Here is a 14,694-nt window from a genome sequence, read left to right as displayed (position 1 = left end):
GTTCAGGTCCTGAGGCAGCAAAGCATCCCCAAACCATCACACTACCACCACCATGCTTGACTGTAGGTATGAGGTTCTTACTGTGGAATGCAGCGTTCGGTTTCCTGTGAGCTGAAGCATAGCTGGGTCATGCAGCAAGACAATGATCCAACACACACAATTCAGTTTACATGAAAATGGCTAAAAAGCAACACATTTAAAGTTTTGGCATGGCTTAGTCAAAGTCCGGACCCAATCTCAATTTGGATGTTGTGGCAGGACTTGAAACGAACAGTTCATGCTTGAAAACCCACAGTTCATGCTTGAAAACCCACAAATGTTGCTGAGTTACAGCAGTTATGCATGTAAGAAGTGGGACAAAACTCCTCCACAGCGACATGAGAGACTGATCAACATCTAAAGGAAGCATTTGGTTACAGTCATTGTCACAACTAGTTATTGAGTGTAAGGGGGCAATACATTTTTCACACAGGTCAATTGGGTGTTGCATAACTTTGTTAATTAAATAAATAAAATAAGTATAATAAGTGTTATTTGTTAACTCGGGATCCCTTTATCTAATAGTAGGTTTGGTTGAAGATTTGATAACATTCAGTATCAGAAATATACCAAAATAGAGAAAATCAGAAAGCGGTCAAATACTTTTTCACAGAGCTGTACATATTAAATCACATGTTTGGACATTGACCAGGGAGCTACAGCAAGCCTGGCTGCTCTGGGTTGGCTTGGCAACACTGACCATCACCTGGTAAAGGGTCATCTCAGGCTCCTACTGATATCATCATCATTTCTAATGCCCTTGGATTAGATCTACTCTTAAATGGAAGTTTCAAAATGACAGATTTTGAAATACTGTAGATCCAACGGGACTGGTACAGTCACATTTTCACATCAGTGCAGTCAGTTTTTGAGAGCTGCATCTCTGCTGAGGAAAAAGTCAACTACAGTGAGGGAAAAAAGTATTTGATCCCCTGCTGATTTTGTACGTTTGCCCGCTGACAAAGAAATGATCAGTCTATAATTTTAATGGTAGGTTTATTTGAACAGTGAGAGACAGAATAACAAACAAAAAAATCAAGAAAAACGCATGTCAAAAATGTTATAAATTGATTTACATTTTAATGAGAGAAATAAGTATTTGACCCCTCTGCAAAACATGACTTAGTACTTGGTGGCAAAACCCTTGTTGGCAATCACATGGGTCAGACGTTTCTTGTAGTTGGCCACCAGGTTTGCACACATCTCAGGAGGGATTTTGTCCCACTCCTCTTTGCAGATCTTCTCCAAGTCATTGAGGTTTCGAAGCTGACGTTTGGCAACTTGAACCTTCAGCTCCCTCCACAGATTTTCTATGGGATTAAGGTCTGGATACTAGCTAGGCCACTCCAGGACCTTAATGTGCTTCTTCTTGAGCCACTCCTTTGTTGCCTTGGCCGTGTGTTTTGGGTCATTGTCATGCTGGAATACCCATCCACGATCCATTTTCAATGCCCTGGCTGAGGGAAGGAGGTCCTGTCCCCTTAGCAGAAAAACACCCCCAAAGCATAATGTTTCCACCTCCATGTTTGACGGTGGGGATGGTGGTCTTGGGGTCATAGGCAGCATTCCTCCTCTTCCAAACACGGCGAGTTGAGTTGATGCCAAAGAGCTCCATTTTGGTCTCATCTGACCACAACACTTTCACCCAGTCCTCTGAATCATTCAGATGTTCATTGGCAAACTTCAGACGGGCATGTATATGTGCTTTCTTGAGCAGGGGGACCTTGCGGCAGCTGCAGGATTTCTGGATTTCAGGGAGATTGACAGTTATTTTGTGTTTCTTCCGTTTGCGAATAATCGCACCAACTGTTGTCACCTTCTCACCAAGCTGCTTGGCGATGGTCTTATAGCCCATTCCAGCCTTGTGTAGGTCTACAATCTTGTCTCTGACATCCTTGGAGAGCTCTTTGATCTTGGCCATGGTGGAGAGTTTGGAATCTGATTGATAGATTGCTTCTGTGGACAGGTGTCTTTTAACAGGTAACAAACTGAGATTAGGAGCACTCCCTTTAAGAGTGTGCTCCTAATCTCAGCTCGTTACCTGTATAAAAGACAACTGGGAGCCAGAAATCTTTCTGATTGAGAGGAGGTTAAATACTTATTTCCCTCATTAACATTTTTGACGTGCATTTTCTGGATTTTTTTGTTGTTATTCAGTCTCTCACTGTTCAAATAAACCTACCATTAAAATTCTTTGTCAGTGGGCAAACATACAAAATCAGCACGGGATCAAATACTTTTTCCCTCACTGTATATGGGGAATTTCAACTCTCTCTCTGCAGACTGCAGGGTGTGCAGACCAAATTCAATGGAAGGTCATTCTGGTTTCCACCACCAGGCTGGCGATGCAATTACTGACAAATGTGTGTGTGCAACTGTAGAAAAGTGGATTACCCAGAGACATATGACTAGGGCCAGCACATTTGTAAGCTGATGGATAAATAAACAGATTTACTTGGGACGGAAATATCTTGCTTCCCTTTCTTCCCTGATTTAATCAGAAAGTTTTAGGGCGATGAGGCCCTTTCTTTCTCATGAAGTTAGAGAGGTTGCTGCCATGGGCTTCCATTTTATTAGCTCTGACTATATCAGATCTCAGAGGCTGTCCAAACATTGAGCAAGTACGTATCTGGGAGGGCTGTTTCAAGGCAATGTTACATTACTCTTTTGAGATTCTCTGTGTAGGGAGATGCCAACTTTCTCTATGTAGAGCAAACCTGAATTCTCCTTCAAGCTCTTTAATAGGTCATCTTTTCACTGCTTTTCCCAACAATACCTAACATGAACAGACAGATACAGTATTTGGTATTTGGTTGGATATTAGGATCCCCCTTACCTGCTGCAAAAGCAGAAGCTACTCAGAAGCTACTTCCTGGGGTCCACACAAAACATGAAACATGACATAATACAGAACATTAATAGACAAGAACAGCTCAAGGACAGAAGTAAAAAAAAAATTAAATGTAAAAAGCACACGTAGCTTACATATCAATACATACACACAAACTATCTTGGTCAAAGAGGGGAGAGGCGTAGTGCTGTGAGGTGTTGATCTTTTTTTTTTTATTTTTTTTTATTTTTTACCCCTTTTTCGTGATATCCAATTGGTAGTTACAATCTTGTCCCATCGCTGCAACTCCCATACGGACTTGGGAGAGAGTCTAGGTTGAGAGCCATGCATCCTCCGAAACACGACCCTGCCAAGCCGTACTGCTCACTTAACCTGGAAGCAAGCCGCACCAATGTGTCGGAGGAAACATAGTACAACTGGCGACTGAAGTCAGCCTGCATGCGCCCGGCCCTCCACAAGGAGTCGCTAGAGCACGATGGGACAAGGACAGGGCTGGGCCAAACCCTCCCCTAACCCAGACGACGCTATGCCTATTGTGCGCTGCCTCATGGGTCTCCCAGTCGCCGCTGGCTGCGACACAGCCTGGGATCAAACCCGGGTCTGTAATGACGCCTTAGACTGCTGCGCCACTCGGAAGGCCCCACTTTATCTGTTTTTCTAAACCAGGTTTGCTGTTTATTTGAGCAATATGAGATGGAATAGAGCTCCATGCAAAATTGGCTCCACATAATACTGTACACTTTCTTGAATTTGTTCTTGATTTGTCGACCGTGAAAAGACCCCTGGTGACATGTCTAGTGGGGTAAGTGAATGTGTCAGAGCTGTGTGTAAGTTGACTATGCATAAAATGTATGCGATTTTCAGTGTTTCAATGTTTCCAATAAAAAGAAGAAGTGATGCAGTCAGTCTATCCTCAACTCTTAGCCAAGAGAGACTGGCATGCATAGTACTAATATTAGCCCTCTGATTACAATAAAGAGCAAGACGTGCTGCTCTGTTCTGGGCCAGCTGCAGCTTAACTAGGTCTTTCTTTGCAGCATACTGTACGACCACACGACTGGACAATAATCAAGATAAGACCAAACTAGATCCTGCAGAACTTGCCTTTTTGGACTGTGGTGTGGAACAGACCTCTCTCCAGCTTTACAATGACTGAATCTATATGTTTTGACTATGGACATTTTACAATTTAAGGTAACACCAAGTAATTTAGTCTCCTCAACTTGTTCAACAGCAAGATTATTCATTACCAGATTCAGATGAGGTCTAGAACTTTGGAAATTATTTGTCCCGAAACAGATATGTTCAGGACTAGTTTATTACTGGCCACTCATTCCAAAACAGAATGCAACTCTAAGTTAATGGTTTCATTGACTTCATTAGCTGTGGTTGCTGATGCGTATATGTTTGAATCATCAGCATACATGGACACACATGCTTTGTTTAATGCCAGCGGCAGGTCATTGGTAAAAATAGAAAAGAGTAGAGGGCTTTGAGAGTTGCCCTGCAGTACACCACACTTTACATGTTTGACAATAGAGAAGCTTCCATTATAGAAAATCAAGTCAATAGTGATGATATGAATGGGAAGCCATGGCCAGACAAGGTGACATTGCCCAGGCTTGAAGGAGGACTAGTTGGATAAAGAGCAACATATGGAGAGAGCACCACCTGCATGCCACTCCTACTGTTATCAGCAGGGGAGCTCTCCTACCAATAAAGGACTAACCTCATACCCACCTCCACATTCTGTATTAGATTGGCTCCTTCACCCTGACATGATGTTGTACACGTGACATAAACATCCATCCCACACAGGCAGTGTAGTCTCAGGGATATGGTCTATGGATCTTGTGGGGGAGCAGGGGATATGTCTCAGCACTACCTTTACAAAAACATTTCATTCGAAAAATGTCAAATAAAATTGAAAATTGCAGAAAATGTATTTAATTGCATTTTCATCAAATATCTCTCACAGAAAACTTTTTTTTGGCATCCATTCATGAAATGTTTTTCCTTGCAATATTATATTTTTCTCTCAATACTTTTGGGTTTATGTTTTGCTTTCAATATCAATATTTTTGTTTGCAATACTAAGAACAATTTTCTCCTATACTTCAGAAGTTTTGCTTAATGGTACAAAATAAAGAAACCCACTCACTGGAGGATTGCACCATATAATAACATTAAAGGTGTTTAAAGTGGCGATCTTTAATTGAAACAAAGTGTTTATTTAAAGCTCAACATGTGAAAACAGCTATTTCACATCTGAAAATGCGATTTCATGTGTTTTTTGTCGTAAGGGTATACTTTACTCAATGTAGAATTCCCTAAATGCTCATCAATTAGGCCTAGTCAGTGATAGAATGTCCCCAGATCCTCTGTGATGTCAACTGTAACACTCTTTGGTTCTAACTTTACAGTACATTGAGTTGTCAGCCTTGAATCTGACTCCCCACCAAGGAGTGATAGAAATATACTGTTATTGTCTTGATGTAAAGCCTTTCTGACAACATTTGCTTCTCAATCTGAAGATTGTCATTCAGACAAAAATAGTCCCTTGACAACTGCACCCATTTCATGCTTTGTCAACTCCAGGAAGGACTAACGCACAGCAAAGAGCAGAGCACTGCTGGGAGTTGACATTACAGAGCCGCAGGCCGGAAGCAGTGCTAAGGTTGTAAAGATGAACCTGACACCGTAATTAAGGAGACCCTGCCTCAGGTAAACAGATGTACACATACAAACTCAATTTAAGGACCAGGCCATTTCAGATGGGCTCACACTACCATCCACCATCTTCATTCCTCTTACATGTACCTTGACATGAACGCATTTGCCATGATACTATTAACTTGGAAATAGTTCATTCAGCAAGGTATCGAATATGACCTTTACTGAGACTTTTACTCCAACAGACAATCACAAGAGTCCCTTAACATGAACTAAACCTTCAATGTTCTGTCAGTTGCAGCCTAATGTAGTCTTATGTATCTTTCACTACAATACAAAGAACCACACGCTTGATTTGGTTTTACACTAGTATAGATAAATACAGTACATAAATACACTGTACAAAAATATAAACGCACCATGTAAAGTGTTGGTCCCATGTTTCATGAGCTGAAATAAAAGAATCCCAGACATTTTCTATACGCAAAAAAAGCTTACATCTCTCAACTTTTGTGCACAAATGTGTTTGCATCCCTGTTAGTGAGCATTTCTCCTTAGCCAAGATAATCCATCCACCTGACAGGTGTGGCATATCAAGAAGCTGATTAAACAGTGTGATCATTACACAGGTGCACTTTGTGCTGGGGACAATAAAAGGCCACTTAAAATGTGCAGTTTTGTCACACAACACGATGCCACAGATGTCTCAAGTTTTAAAGAGAGCGTGTAATTAAGGTGCTGACTGCAGGAAAATCTACCAGAGCCTTTGGCAAAGAATTTAATATTAATTTCTCTAACATAAGCTGCCTCCAATGTAGTTTCAGATGATTTTGTAGTACATCCAACCAACCTCACAACCGCAGACCACAAGTGGTGCAGCGGTCTAAGGCACTGCATTTCAGTGCAAGAGGCGTCACTACAGTCCCTGGTTCAAATCCAGACTGAATAGGGCGGCACACAGTTGGCACAGCGTTGTCCGGATTTGGCTGGGATAGTACGTCATTGTAAATAAGAACTGACTTGCCTATTTAAATAAATAAAACATTTAAAACTTGCCAGTGCTTAATCTCCACATCCGGCTTCTTCACCTGCGGTATCATTGGTGGGGGGGTGATAAGGAGTATTTCTGTCTGTAATGAAGCCCTTTTTGGGGGAAAACTAATTCTGATTGACTAGGCCTGGCTCCCCAGTGGTAGGGCCTGGCTGCCTAGTGGGTGGGCCTAAGCACTGAAAGGCCCACCCATGGCTACACCCCTGCCCAGTCATGTGAAATCCATAGATTAGGGCCTAATTCATGTATTTCATTTGACTGATTTCCTTATATGAACTGTAGCTCAGTAAAATCTTTGAAAATGTTGCATGTTGCTTTAATATTTTTGTTCAATATAGTTAAACCTACTCATCCACTGGCATATCGCTCTCTCATTTCAGTCACACACTCATCTTAAATTGACCGTACATCAATATCATGGGCCAATTAACAACACTATGAGCGTGAGATTACTCCTTGCTTGAGTGTGTCCTACTCCATTACATGCAGGATCTCCTGATGAATCAATTACGTGGACTGGGGCCGTAGATGATAATGAAAAGCATATCTGATCCTCTAAAGGTCCGTGAAGCACCGTGGCTTCATTAATTCAATAAGATACAGCAGCACTTTGCACCTGGAGGTGAGACAAAGAGCAGGTTCACACCGGAGTAGGAAGCTGGGGCCAAGGCCCAACCTCCGTGGAATGACTAGGGGTCACCAAAGGCTCCGGGCAGGTCAGAGAAGGTGTTATGACCACGTATCAGAGAGAGGTTGGGTTATAGGGCGTGGGGTCAAAAGATAAAGGGCAAACTAAAAGGGATGTAATCAAAGCAGAGGACCTTTCCACTAGGACCTGCTGATACCCTTTGTGCTACCTACAACACAACTGTAGGTAAGGCATCACAGGACCACCACAATGATGCATTACAATCAAATGCCTCATTCTACGTGCCTTATCCAACAACCTTTTGAGATTGCTTTGTCATTGCTCTGACTAAGGTCGTTGGATGGAAACTTTGCATTGGGTGCTTATGGAAGATCCTTCCTAAACCAAGCTACACTGTATGACATGCAGCCCAGCACCTGTGTGTTTACTATTCTCTCTATGTCTGGAAACAGAGCTGCCTTTTCCAGTAAGGCCCCAGTGTTGGGTTGGGCTGGAGGCTAAGCTGAGCCTTAATCCAGTATTAGCCTGCCTAGCCCTCACTCCTCTATGCTTCTGCACGTTTTCCTTCAGTAATCTATTCAGCAGGCAGTAGTGGTGGCACTCTGTTATCCCCCCCCCCCCCCCCTCCATTCCTCCTCACTTTCTCTGGGTGATGAATGACACCTATCTCAGCGCAGCACCTAATTATTCTCCATTAATCAGAGGAATGGGAGCTGTCGCGTAACACAGCCTCCACCCTACCACCCCACCCCAGGCCAGCCTCCCTGCCTCTGCCGCTCCTTTGACCTGAGCTGGCTTTCACACCCACCCACTCATCACCCAAGCCATGCAGCCAGCCAGCCATAGAGTCACTGAGCCAACGTGGCAGGCAGGAAGCCAATGTTCTACTGGTGTCACCATGGCAACGGACAGAGTGACGGAGGGCAGGGAGTTTGTGTAAACAGGAGGACGGAGGAAGGTGGCAGTATGAACGGTTACGGCTGTGCTGCTGCTGCTACTTCCGAATGCCATTTGTGTGTGTGTGTGTGTGTGTGTGTGTGTGTGTGTGTGTGTGTGTGTGTGTGATGAGGGGTGCAGCAGGGGGGCTGGCTACATACTCTGCTAGCTCCTCAAGACTCCGGTACACGTCATCCTCATTTAGAGCAGTGTCCTCTGAAGGAAAGGGCCTAAAACACACACACGGAGGGAGAAAGAGAGACAGAATTAGCCACAGTAAGATATGGTAACAGCGGGGATGAGTGTCTATCAGTCAAGTTGTCAATCTCACGCCATCATCATCATCTATAATACAACAGTCTCATTTATTCATGAGCTCCACTGTTCCCCCATAGACACAAATCAGCCATCAACATAGAACACACAAAGTCAAACAGTCTGTGCAAGGCTGACTGGCATACTGTAGCTTAGTATCCCACAAAGGCTATTTCTCAAATTACACAATTTCCTGTTTTAACCCCTGTATGGGAAATAAGGTGTAATTTGAGATTTACTTAAACCATAAAGTTTGACTCAAATCCATAAGATTGAGCCCTTTTCCAATTCCTTTCTCTCTAATTGAGTAGAGCCCTCCAGGGAATGCTAGAATGTTCAAATGGATGACTAATCAATTAGCCACTTAAATAGTTGGATTTCTCAATCTTTTTCTCCTGGAATTTCATCAAGATGCTTCATCTGGAACTTTAACAGAGGCTAAAGGTGAAAAAGCATATTGGGTGAATTAAGCGATGGTGAGATATTAAGAGTACCAGATTGTATACAAGCTGCATTTCAGAACATGCTACCTCGTTCAGTTGTGTGCTGCGTGTGCATTGAGAAAAAAATGTATTCATTTCATATGGATGATAGACACAATGCTAAATGTCCGAATGCTAACATGCCATGAACCATTTCTCTGAATATGTCTAGTAAATCTATTGGGGCAGTCAGGACCACAAGTATCTATGTGCTACCATGCGTGGGTAATGTAGTCTTTACTGTGGTGTGATAATGTGTCCTCCACATGCAACACATTTCTTATCACGTTTGTTTCAAGTTTACAAATGCCTCAACAAGTGGTATTTGTCATTTCTGCCTCCGCCATGCACGGATGTTCTTCTGTTTTGGATGACTAGGTCTATGATGATTGCCGGCATCGTGCCATTTTTAAGCCGGGAAACTATTTAAGTAGTTGCGGAGCAATCAAATACAGTGCAATGGATTTATCTGTAGTGTATGGGACACTGGAGTATTGACCTTGGATCACCATGGATAACGTGACTTCAAAACATGTGAAGCCCTGTCCTACAGCCATTAATACCACACACACACACACACACACACACGCACACGCACACACACACACACACACACACACACACACACACACACACACACACACACTAACACTAAGAAAAACATTTGAAAAACACAAAATAGACAGACACTTTTATCTTTGCCTGCAAAAGGGGTTTTCGAGAATCTGAATCGTGCAGGTAAATGGAGCCAGTAGATAGCGATGTTTCAAATAGGCCTAGCTTGTGCGTCACTATCACTAGCTATCAGTAGCTAACAGGGAAGAAATCCAAGGGCAAGCGTGGCGCATGAGTGTGAACCATAGGCATGAACAATGGTGGCAGTAAACCCGACACCAGCAGTGGTCAGTCGCGAAAGGCAAAGCCCCGTATGGGATTCATTTGAGTGGAAAGGACAAAAGTAAATGTATTGTAGAGTCAGAAGATGGCAGCCTGTGGGAACAGAGATACAAGGGAAAACCCAAACCAAGTTCATCACCAAGAGCACCCCCAAATAATTACAAGAGAAAGACAAGGTGAGACATCTATTATTTGATTTTTGGAACTCGGGTCAGGATTCGACACCTGGTATCATATGAATACACATAATGTGGAAAATGTGTAGAATTACAGGACATTTCCTTTAAACGGTTAAATTGTATTTCTGCCAACAAGAAGGGTGAACAGTTTGAACAGTTTGGGGTCGCAAGGTGGGGGTTTGTTATAAATGACAATATCCATCCGGACCTTTGCCACCTAGGAAAGGTGTGGCAGGACCATCTCAAAGAGTACTGGTGTACCCCTGCTATAGACCTACAACACATACAGTACATGGCTTCTAGGCTACTTTCTGTCCCTAACAATGAAACCAAAACTGAAATAAATAGAAATAAAAATGAAATAGAAATGTTTTTATCAAACAGAAACTAAATAAAAACTAGTGAGTCAAGTCGGAAAACTAAACTGAATTTCAAATAAAATGTTCAAGCGAATCGTAATAAACACTAATAGAAAATCACAAAACTATAATAACCTTGGCACACACACAGACTCACACGTGCACCCGAACGCGCACGCACACTCATCCATGTCCATATACAATATCAACCCCCCTAATTCACAGGCCACACAAAGGTTCTGCATCACTCATAGAAACGTGGAGTGAGAAAAAGAGAACGGGAGATTGTGAAAGAAAGTGTGTGCGTGCGTATGTGTGTGTGTGTGTATGGTAGGAACACCATTCCTTCCTGTACTGTATATGCTGCTGACACCCACTCCTCACAGAGCAGGCTGCTAGCCCCTATAAAGGAAACGTACAGACCCCCATCTCACAGCTGATTACATCAACACTAATCTCGCCCACCAGCTGGCTCTCTCTGTTGATGCGGCAGCAATTGGAGCCTGGGGACGAGGTTACATCAACACAGGGGCACCAGAGGTAAAAAATAAAAAAAGAGACGGAGAGGAGGGGGGTAAAGTGGGTGGGTTCAGGAGAGAGAGAGAGAGCGAGAGAGAGACAGACAGGGAGAGAGAGTGTATAAGTACCTAGGGCTCAGTCTGAAGTGGGTGGGTTCAGGAGAGAGAGAGACAGAGAGAGAGAGAGTGTATAAGTACCTAGGGCTCAGTCTGAAGTGGGTGGGTTCAGGAGAGAGAGAGACAGACAGAGAGAGAGAGAGTTTATAAGTACCTAGGGCTCAGTCTGAAGTGGGTGGGTTCAGGAGAGAGAGAGACAGACAGAGAGAGAGAGAGTTTATAAGTACCTAGGGCTCAGTCTGAAGTGGGTGGGTTCAGGAGAGAGAGAGACAGACAGAGAGAGAGAGAGTTTATAAGTACCTAGGGCTCAGTCTGAAGTGGGTGGGTTCAGGAGAGAGACAGACAGACAGAGAGAGAGAGAGAGAGTGTGTAAGTACCTAGGGCTCAGTCTGAAGTGGGTGGGTTCAGGAGAGAGAGAGCGAGAGAGAGACAGACAGAGAGAGAGAGATAGTGTGTAAGTACCTAGGGCTCAGTCTGAAGTGGGTGGGTTCAGGAGAGCGAGAGAGAGAGAGAGAGAGACAGACAGAGAGAGAGAGAGAGTGTATAAGTACCTAGGGCTCAGTCTGAAGTGGGTGGGAGATAATCAGGTGGATAGTGCACTGACTGAACCCTGACAGTCACAGCTGCATCTCCTATTACCGCATGTTCACCTAGAGACATCCACTGTGCATTCTGTTAATTCAGTTATTTAGTTGTGGTGATAGCAGCATTAGTACAGGCACTAAGTAAACACTGTTGGCCATTTTCAATTATCCTGGAATATGACACTTTTCAACTAATTGTTTATATTAAATCTGGCCTCTTGTGTCACGCCTCTTATCTAACTGAATTTGTGCTTTTCAGTTAACCAGTTCATTCTGTCACTTGGACTCACATCTATGGAACCCCGAAGGGAGTTTAACAGAATCAGTCAATTCAATTACCAGATGGCCAATCAAACCATATCCCCAGGTTTTCATCTAAAATAAACAACACCACTGGCTGCTCATTGATGCTGTCATGATTCCCCAGGCTGGTGACTCCAAGACCTTCCAGGTGGCACAAAATCATGTCTCCTGTATCTATGTTTAGCTGAATACAATGTATTCAATGCATTGTTTACAAAACAATCACTCGGGACATGTTTTGTGTGGTCACTATGAGGGACTAACTTGTCACACTAACATCAGGATAAGGAACACAATGCATCACAGAGCTCGGCTGGCTGTCCTGGAAAAGGTCACCTGGCAGCCCTCGCTCTCCTTTTTTCTTTCCAATCAGTTCTTTCTGTTGTGCTCCCTTTCTCCCTCCTTTCTCAACCTCGCTCTCTCTCTTCCTCAACCGCTCTCTCTCAACTGCTGTCCCTGTCTTTCTCAACCTCTCTCTCAACCTCTCTTTCTCAACATCGCTCTCTCTCTCCCTCCTCATCAACCTCTCTTTCTCAACATCGCTCTCTCTCTCCCTCCTCCTCAACCTCTCTTTCTCAACATCGCTCTCCCTCCTCCTCAACCTCTCTTTCTCAACATCGCTCTCTCTCACTCCCTCCTCCTCAACCTCTCTTTCTCAACATCGCTCTCTCTCTCTCCCTCCCTCTCCCTGTTTCAGTGTTCAGATATAATCAGGCAGTAGAGGTTATGACTGTTTATTTCCAGACTACCAATGGATGACTCTGAACTAATTCCAGTCTGCAGCACCCATTGACTCCCTTCTCCTGTCAACTGACCAAGACCGCGATTAGGTTAAAGTGCTTTTTCAATGCGCACACAGCCAAACGGTTGGGTAAAGGTAATCAATGGCACACGTGTTGAGGACAGAGCAGCTGTTGAACCACTATCAGCAAATAACTATGAGGAAGTAACTACGCAGTTGTTAGGTGTGACTACAGTCGCAGTAGGCAGTGCAGTAACTTCTAGCAGGACCGAATGGCCCAAAGCAGAGAAACAGTTCAGTGTAGTTGAGGCAGTACGTTCTATCAGGCCTCATCTTGTGGTAGTTCACCCAGCAACCCTGATAAACGTCCATCTGACTTTCCCTTCATTTAGCTTTGCATGACTCATTCATATTTACTGTGTGTAACGTATGCATGATTATGTGTGTTATGTGAGTAATCTGTGAATTAGTATAAGAATTTGCAATCTACATGTATAACAGAGTTGAGGGTGTATACATGTATACTGTGTGTATTGTGTGACGTGTAATGTATATGAGTGGCTAACGTGTCTTTTGTCACACACTGTCCTGAGTGGGCATTAGCATGCCTAATGCCCCAGCCTGGGATGAAGGAGAGAGGGATGAGTGGAAGAGAGAGAGCATCCTGACACTTCCCCCCTGCAGTCTCTCTCCTGCTGTGTTGCAGCCTCTGTGTCTGTTGCCCTCTTTCTCACTGTGGAGCTCTGATCTCACGCACACTACAGCACTCTGACACACTGAGGGAACACAGTCACACGCACACAGTCACACGCACACACACACACACACACACACACACACACACACACACACACACACAAACACACAAACACAGGGGTGAATTAGGACACTTAAGGAGAAGTGTGTCAGCCTACTGTAAACTAAGAGGTGGTTTTGGATTAGCTGAGGATAGTTATCACGAGGAGAAGGAGGGAGGGAGATTGATTTGACTATTTAACTATCAGGAGAGAGAACAGGGAGAGATCAAGGTCCTGCTATGAGTTTCATAATACCAGGAGAGCTCTCAGCTTATAGATGAGGAATACCAGGAGAGCTCTCAGTTTATAGATGAGGAATACCAGGAGAGCTCTCAGCTTATAGATGAGGAATACCAGGAGAGATCTCAGCCTATAGATTAGGAATACCAGGAGAGCTCTCAGCCTATAGATGAGGAATACCAGGAGAGATCTCAGCTTATAGATGAGGAACACCAGGAGAGCTCTCAGCCTATAGATGAGGAAAACCAGGAGAGATCTCAGCCTATAGATGAGGAATACCAGGAGAGCTCTCAGCCTATAGATGAGGAATACCAGGAGAGATCTCAGCCTATAGATGAGGAATACCAGGAGAGATCTCAGCCTATAGATGAGGAATACCAGGAGAGATCTCAGCCTATAGATGAGGAATACCAGGAGAGCTCTCAGCTTATAGATGAGGAATACCAGGAGAGCTCTCAGCCTATAGATGAGGAATACCAGGAGAGCTCTCAGCTTATAGATGAGGAATACCAGGAGAGATCTCAGCCTATAGATGAGGAATACCAGGAGAGATCTCAGCCTATAGATGAGGAATACCAGGAGAGATCTCAGCCTATAGATGAGGAATACAAGGAGAGATCTCAGCTTATAGATGAGGAATACCAGGAGAGATCTCAGTTTATAGATGAGGAATACCAGGAGAGCTCTCAGTTTATAGATGAGGAATACCAGGAGAGCTCTCAGTTTATAGATGAGGAACAGGACGTAAAGACAGAGGGCCATTATTCCTAACCTCTATTCATCACTTTTTGATGGAAACTTTTCATGGATTTCTCATGGAGACAGGGCTTGGACAGTGAGTGTTCCAGGTACTGAGTGTTTCTGGGTTTGCAGGGTGGAGAGAGGCTTACGGTAAAGCTGGGGCTCAGGGCCGACAGTGACAGAGACACACAGGCCTGATCATAGAATCATTACGGACAACA

General features: G+C 43.8%; 1 protein-coding gene across 10 annotated transcripts in view; it reads right to left on the bottom strand.

The window, feature by feature from the left end:
• LOC110523649 (guanine nucleotide exchange factor VAV2) overlaps window positions 1-14,694 on the bottom strand; it is a 236,066-nt gene that overhangs the window by 51,051 nt on the left and 170,321 nt on the right. For all 10 annotated transcript variants that reach the window (XM_036977312.2, XM_090234586.1, XM_090234582.1 and 7 more), the window contains exon 4: window positions 8,361-8,429. In XM_036977312.2, the coding sequence (XP_036833207.1) occupies window positions 8,361-8,429 (69 nt within the window). The remainder of the gene's footprint in view (window positions 1-8,360; window positions 8,430-14,694) is intronic.

Source organism: Oncorhynchus mykiss, chromosome 5, assembly GCF_057628025.1.
Source record: "Oncorhynchus mykiss isolate SJ-2025 chromosome 5, ASM5762802v1, whole genome shotgun sequence".
Taxonomy (NCBI): Eukaryota; Metazoa; Chordata; class Actinopteri; order Salmoniformes; family Salmonidae; genus Oncorhynchus; species Oncorhynchus mykiss.
The sequence above is the reverse complement of the archived record's forward strand: the minus strand, read 5'-3'. Positions and strand labels throughout refer to the sequence as shown.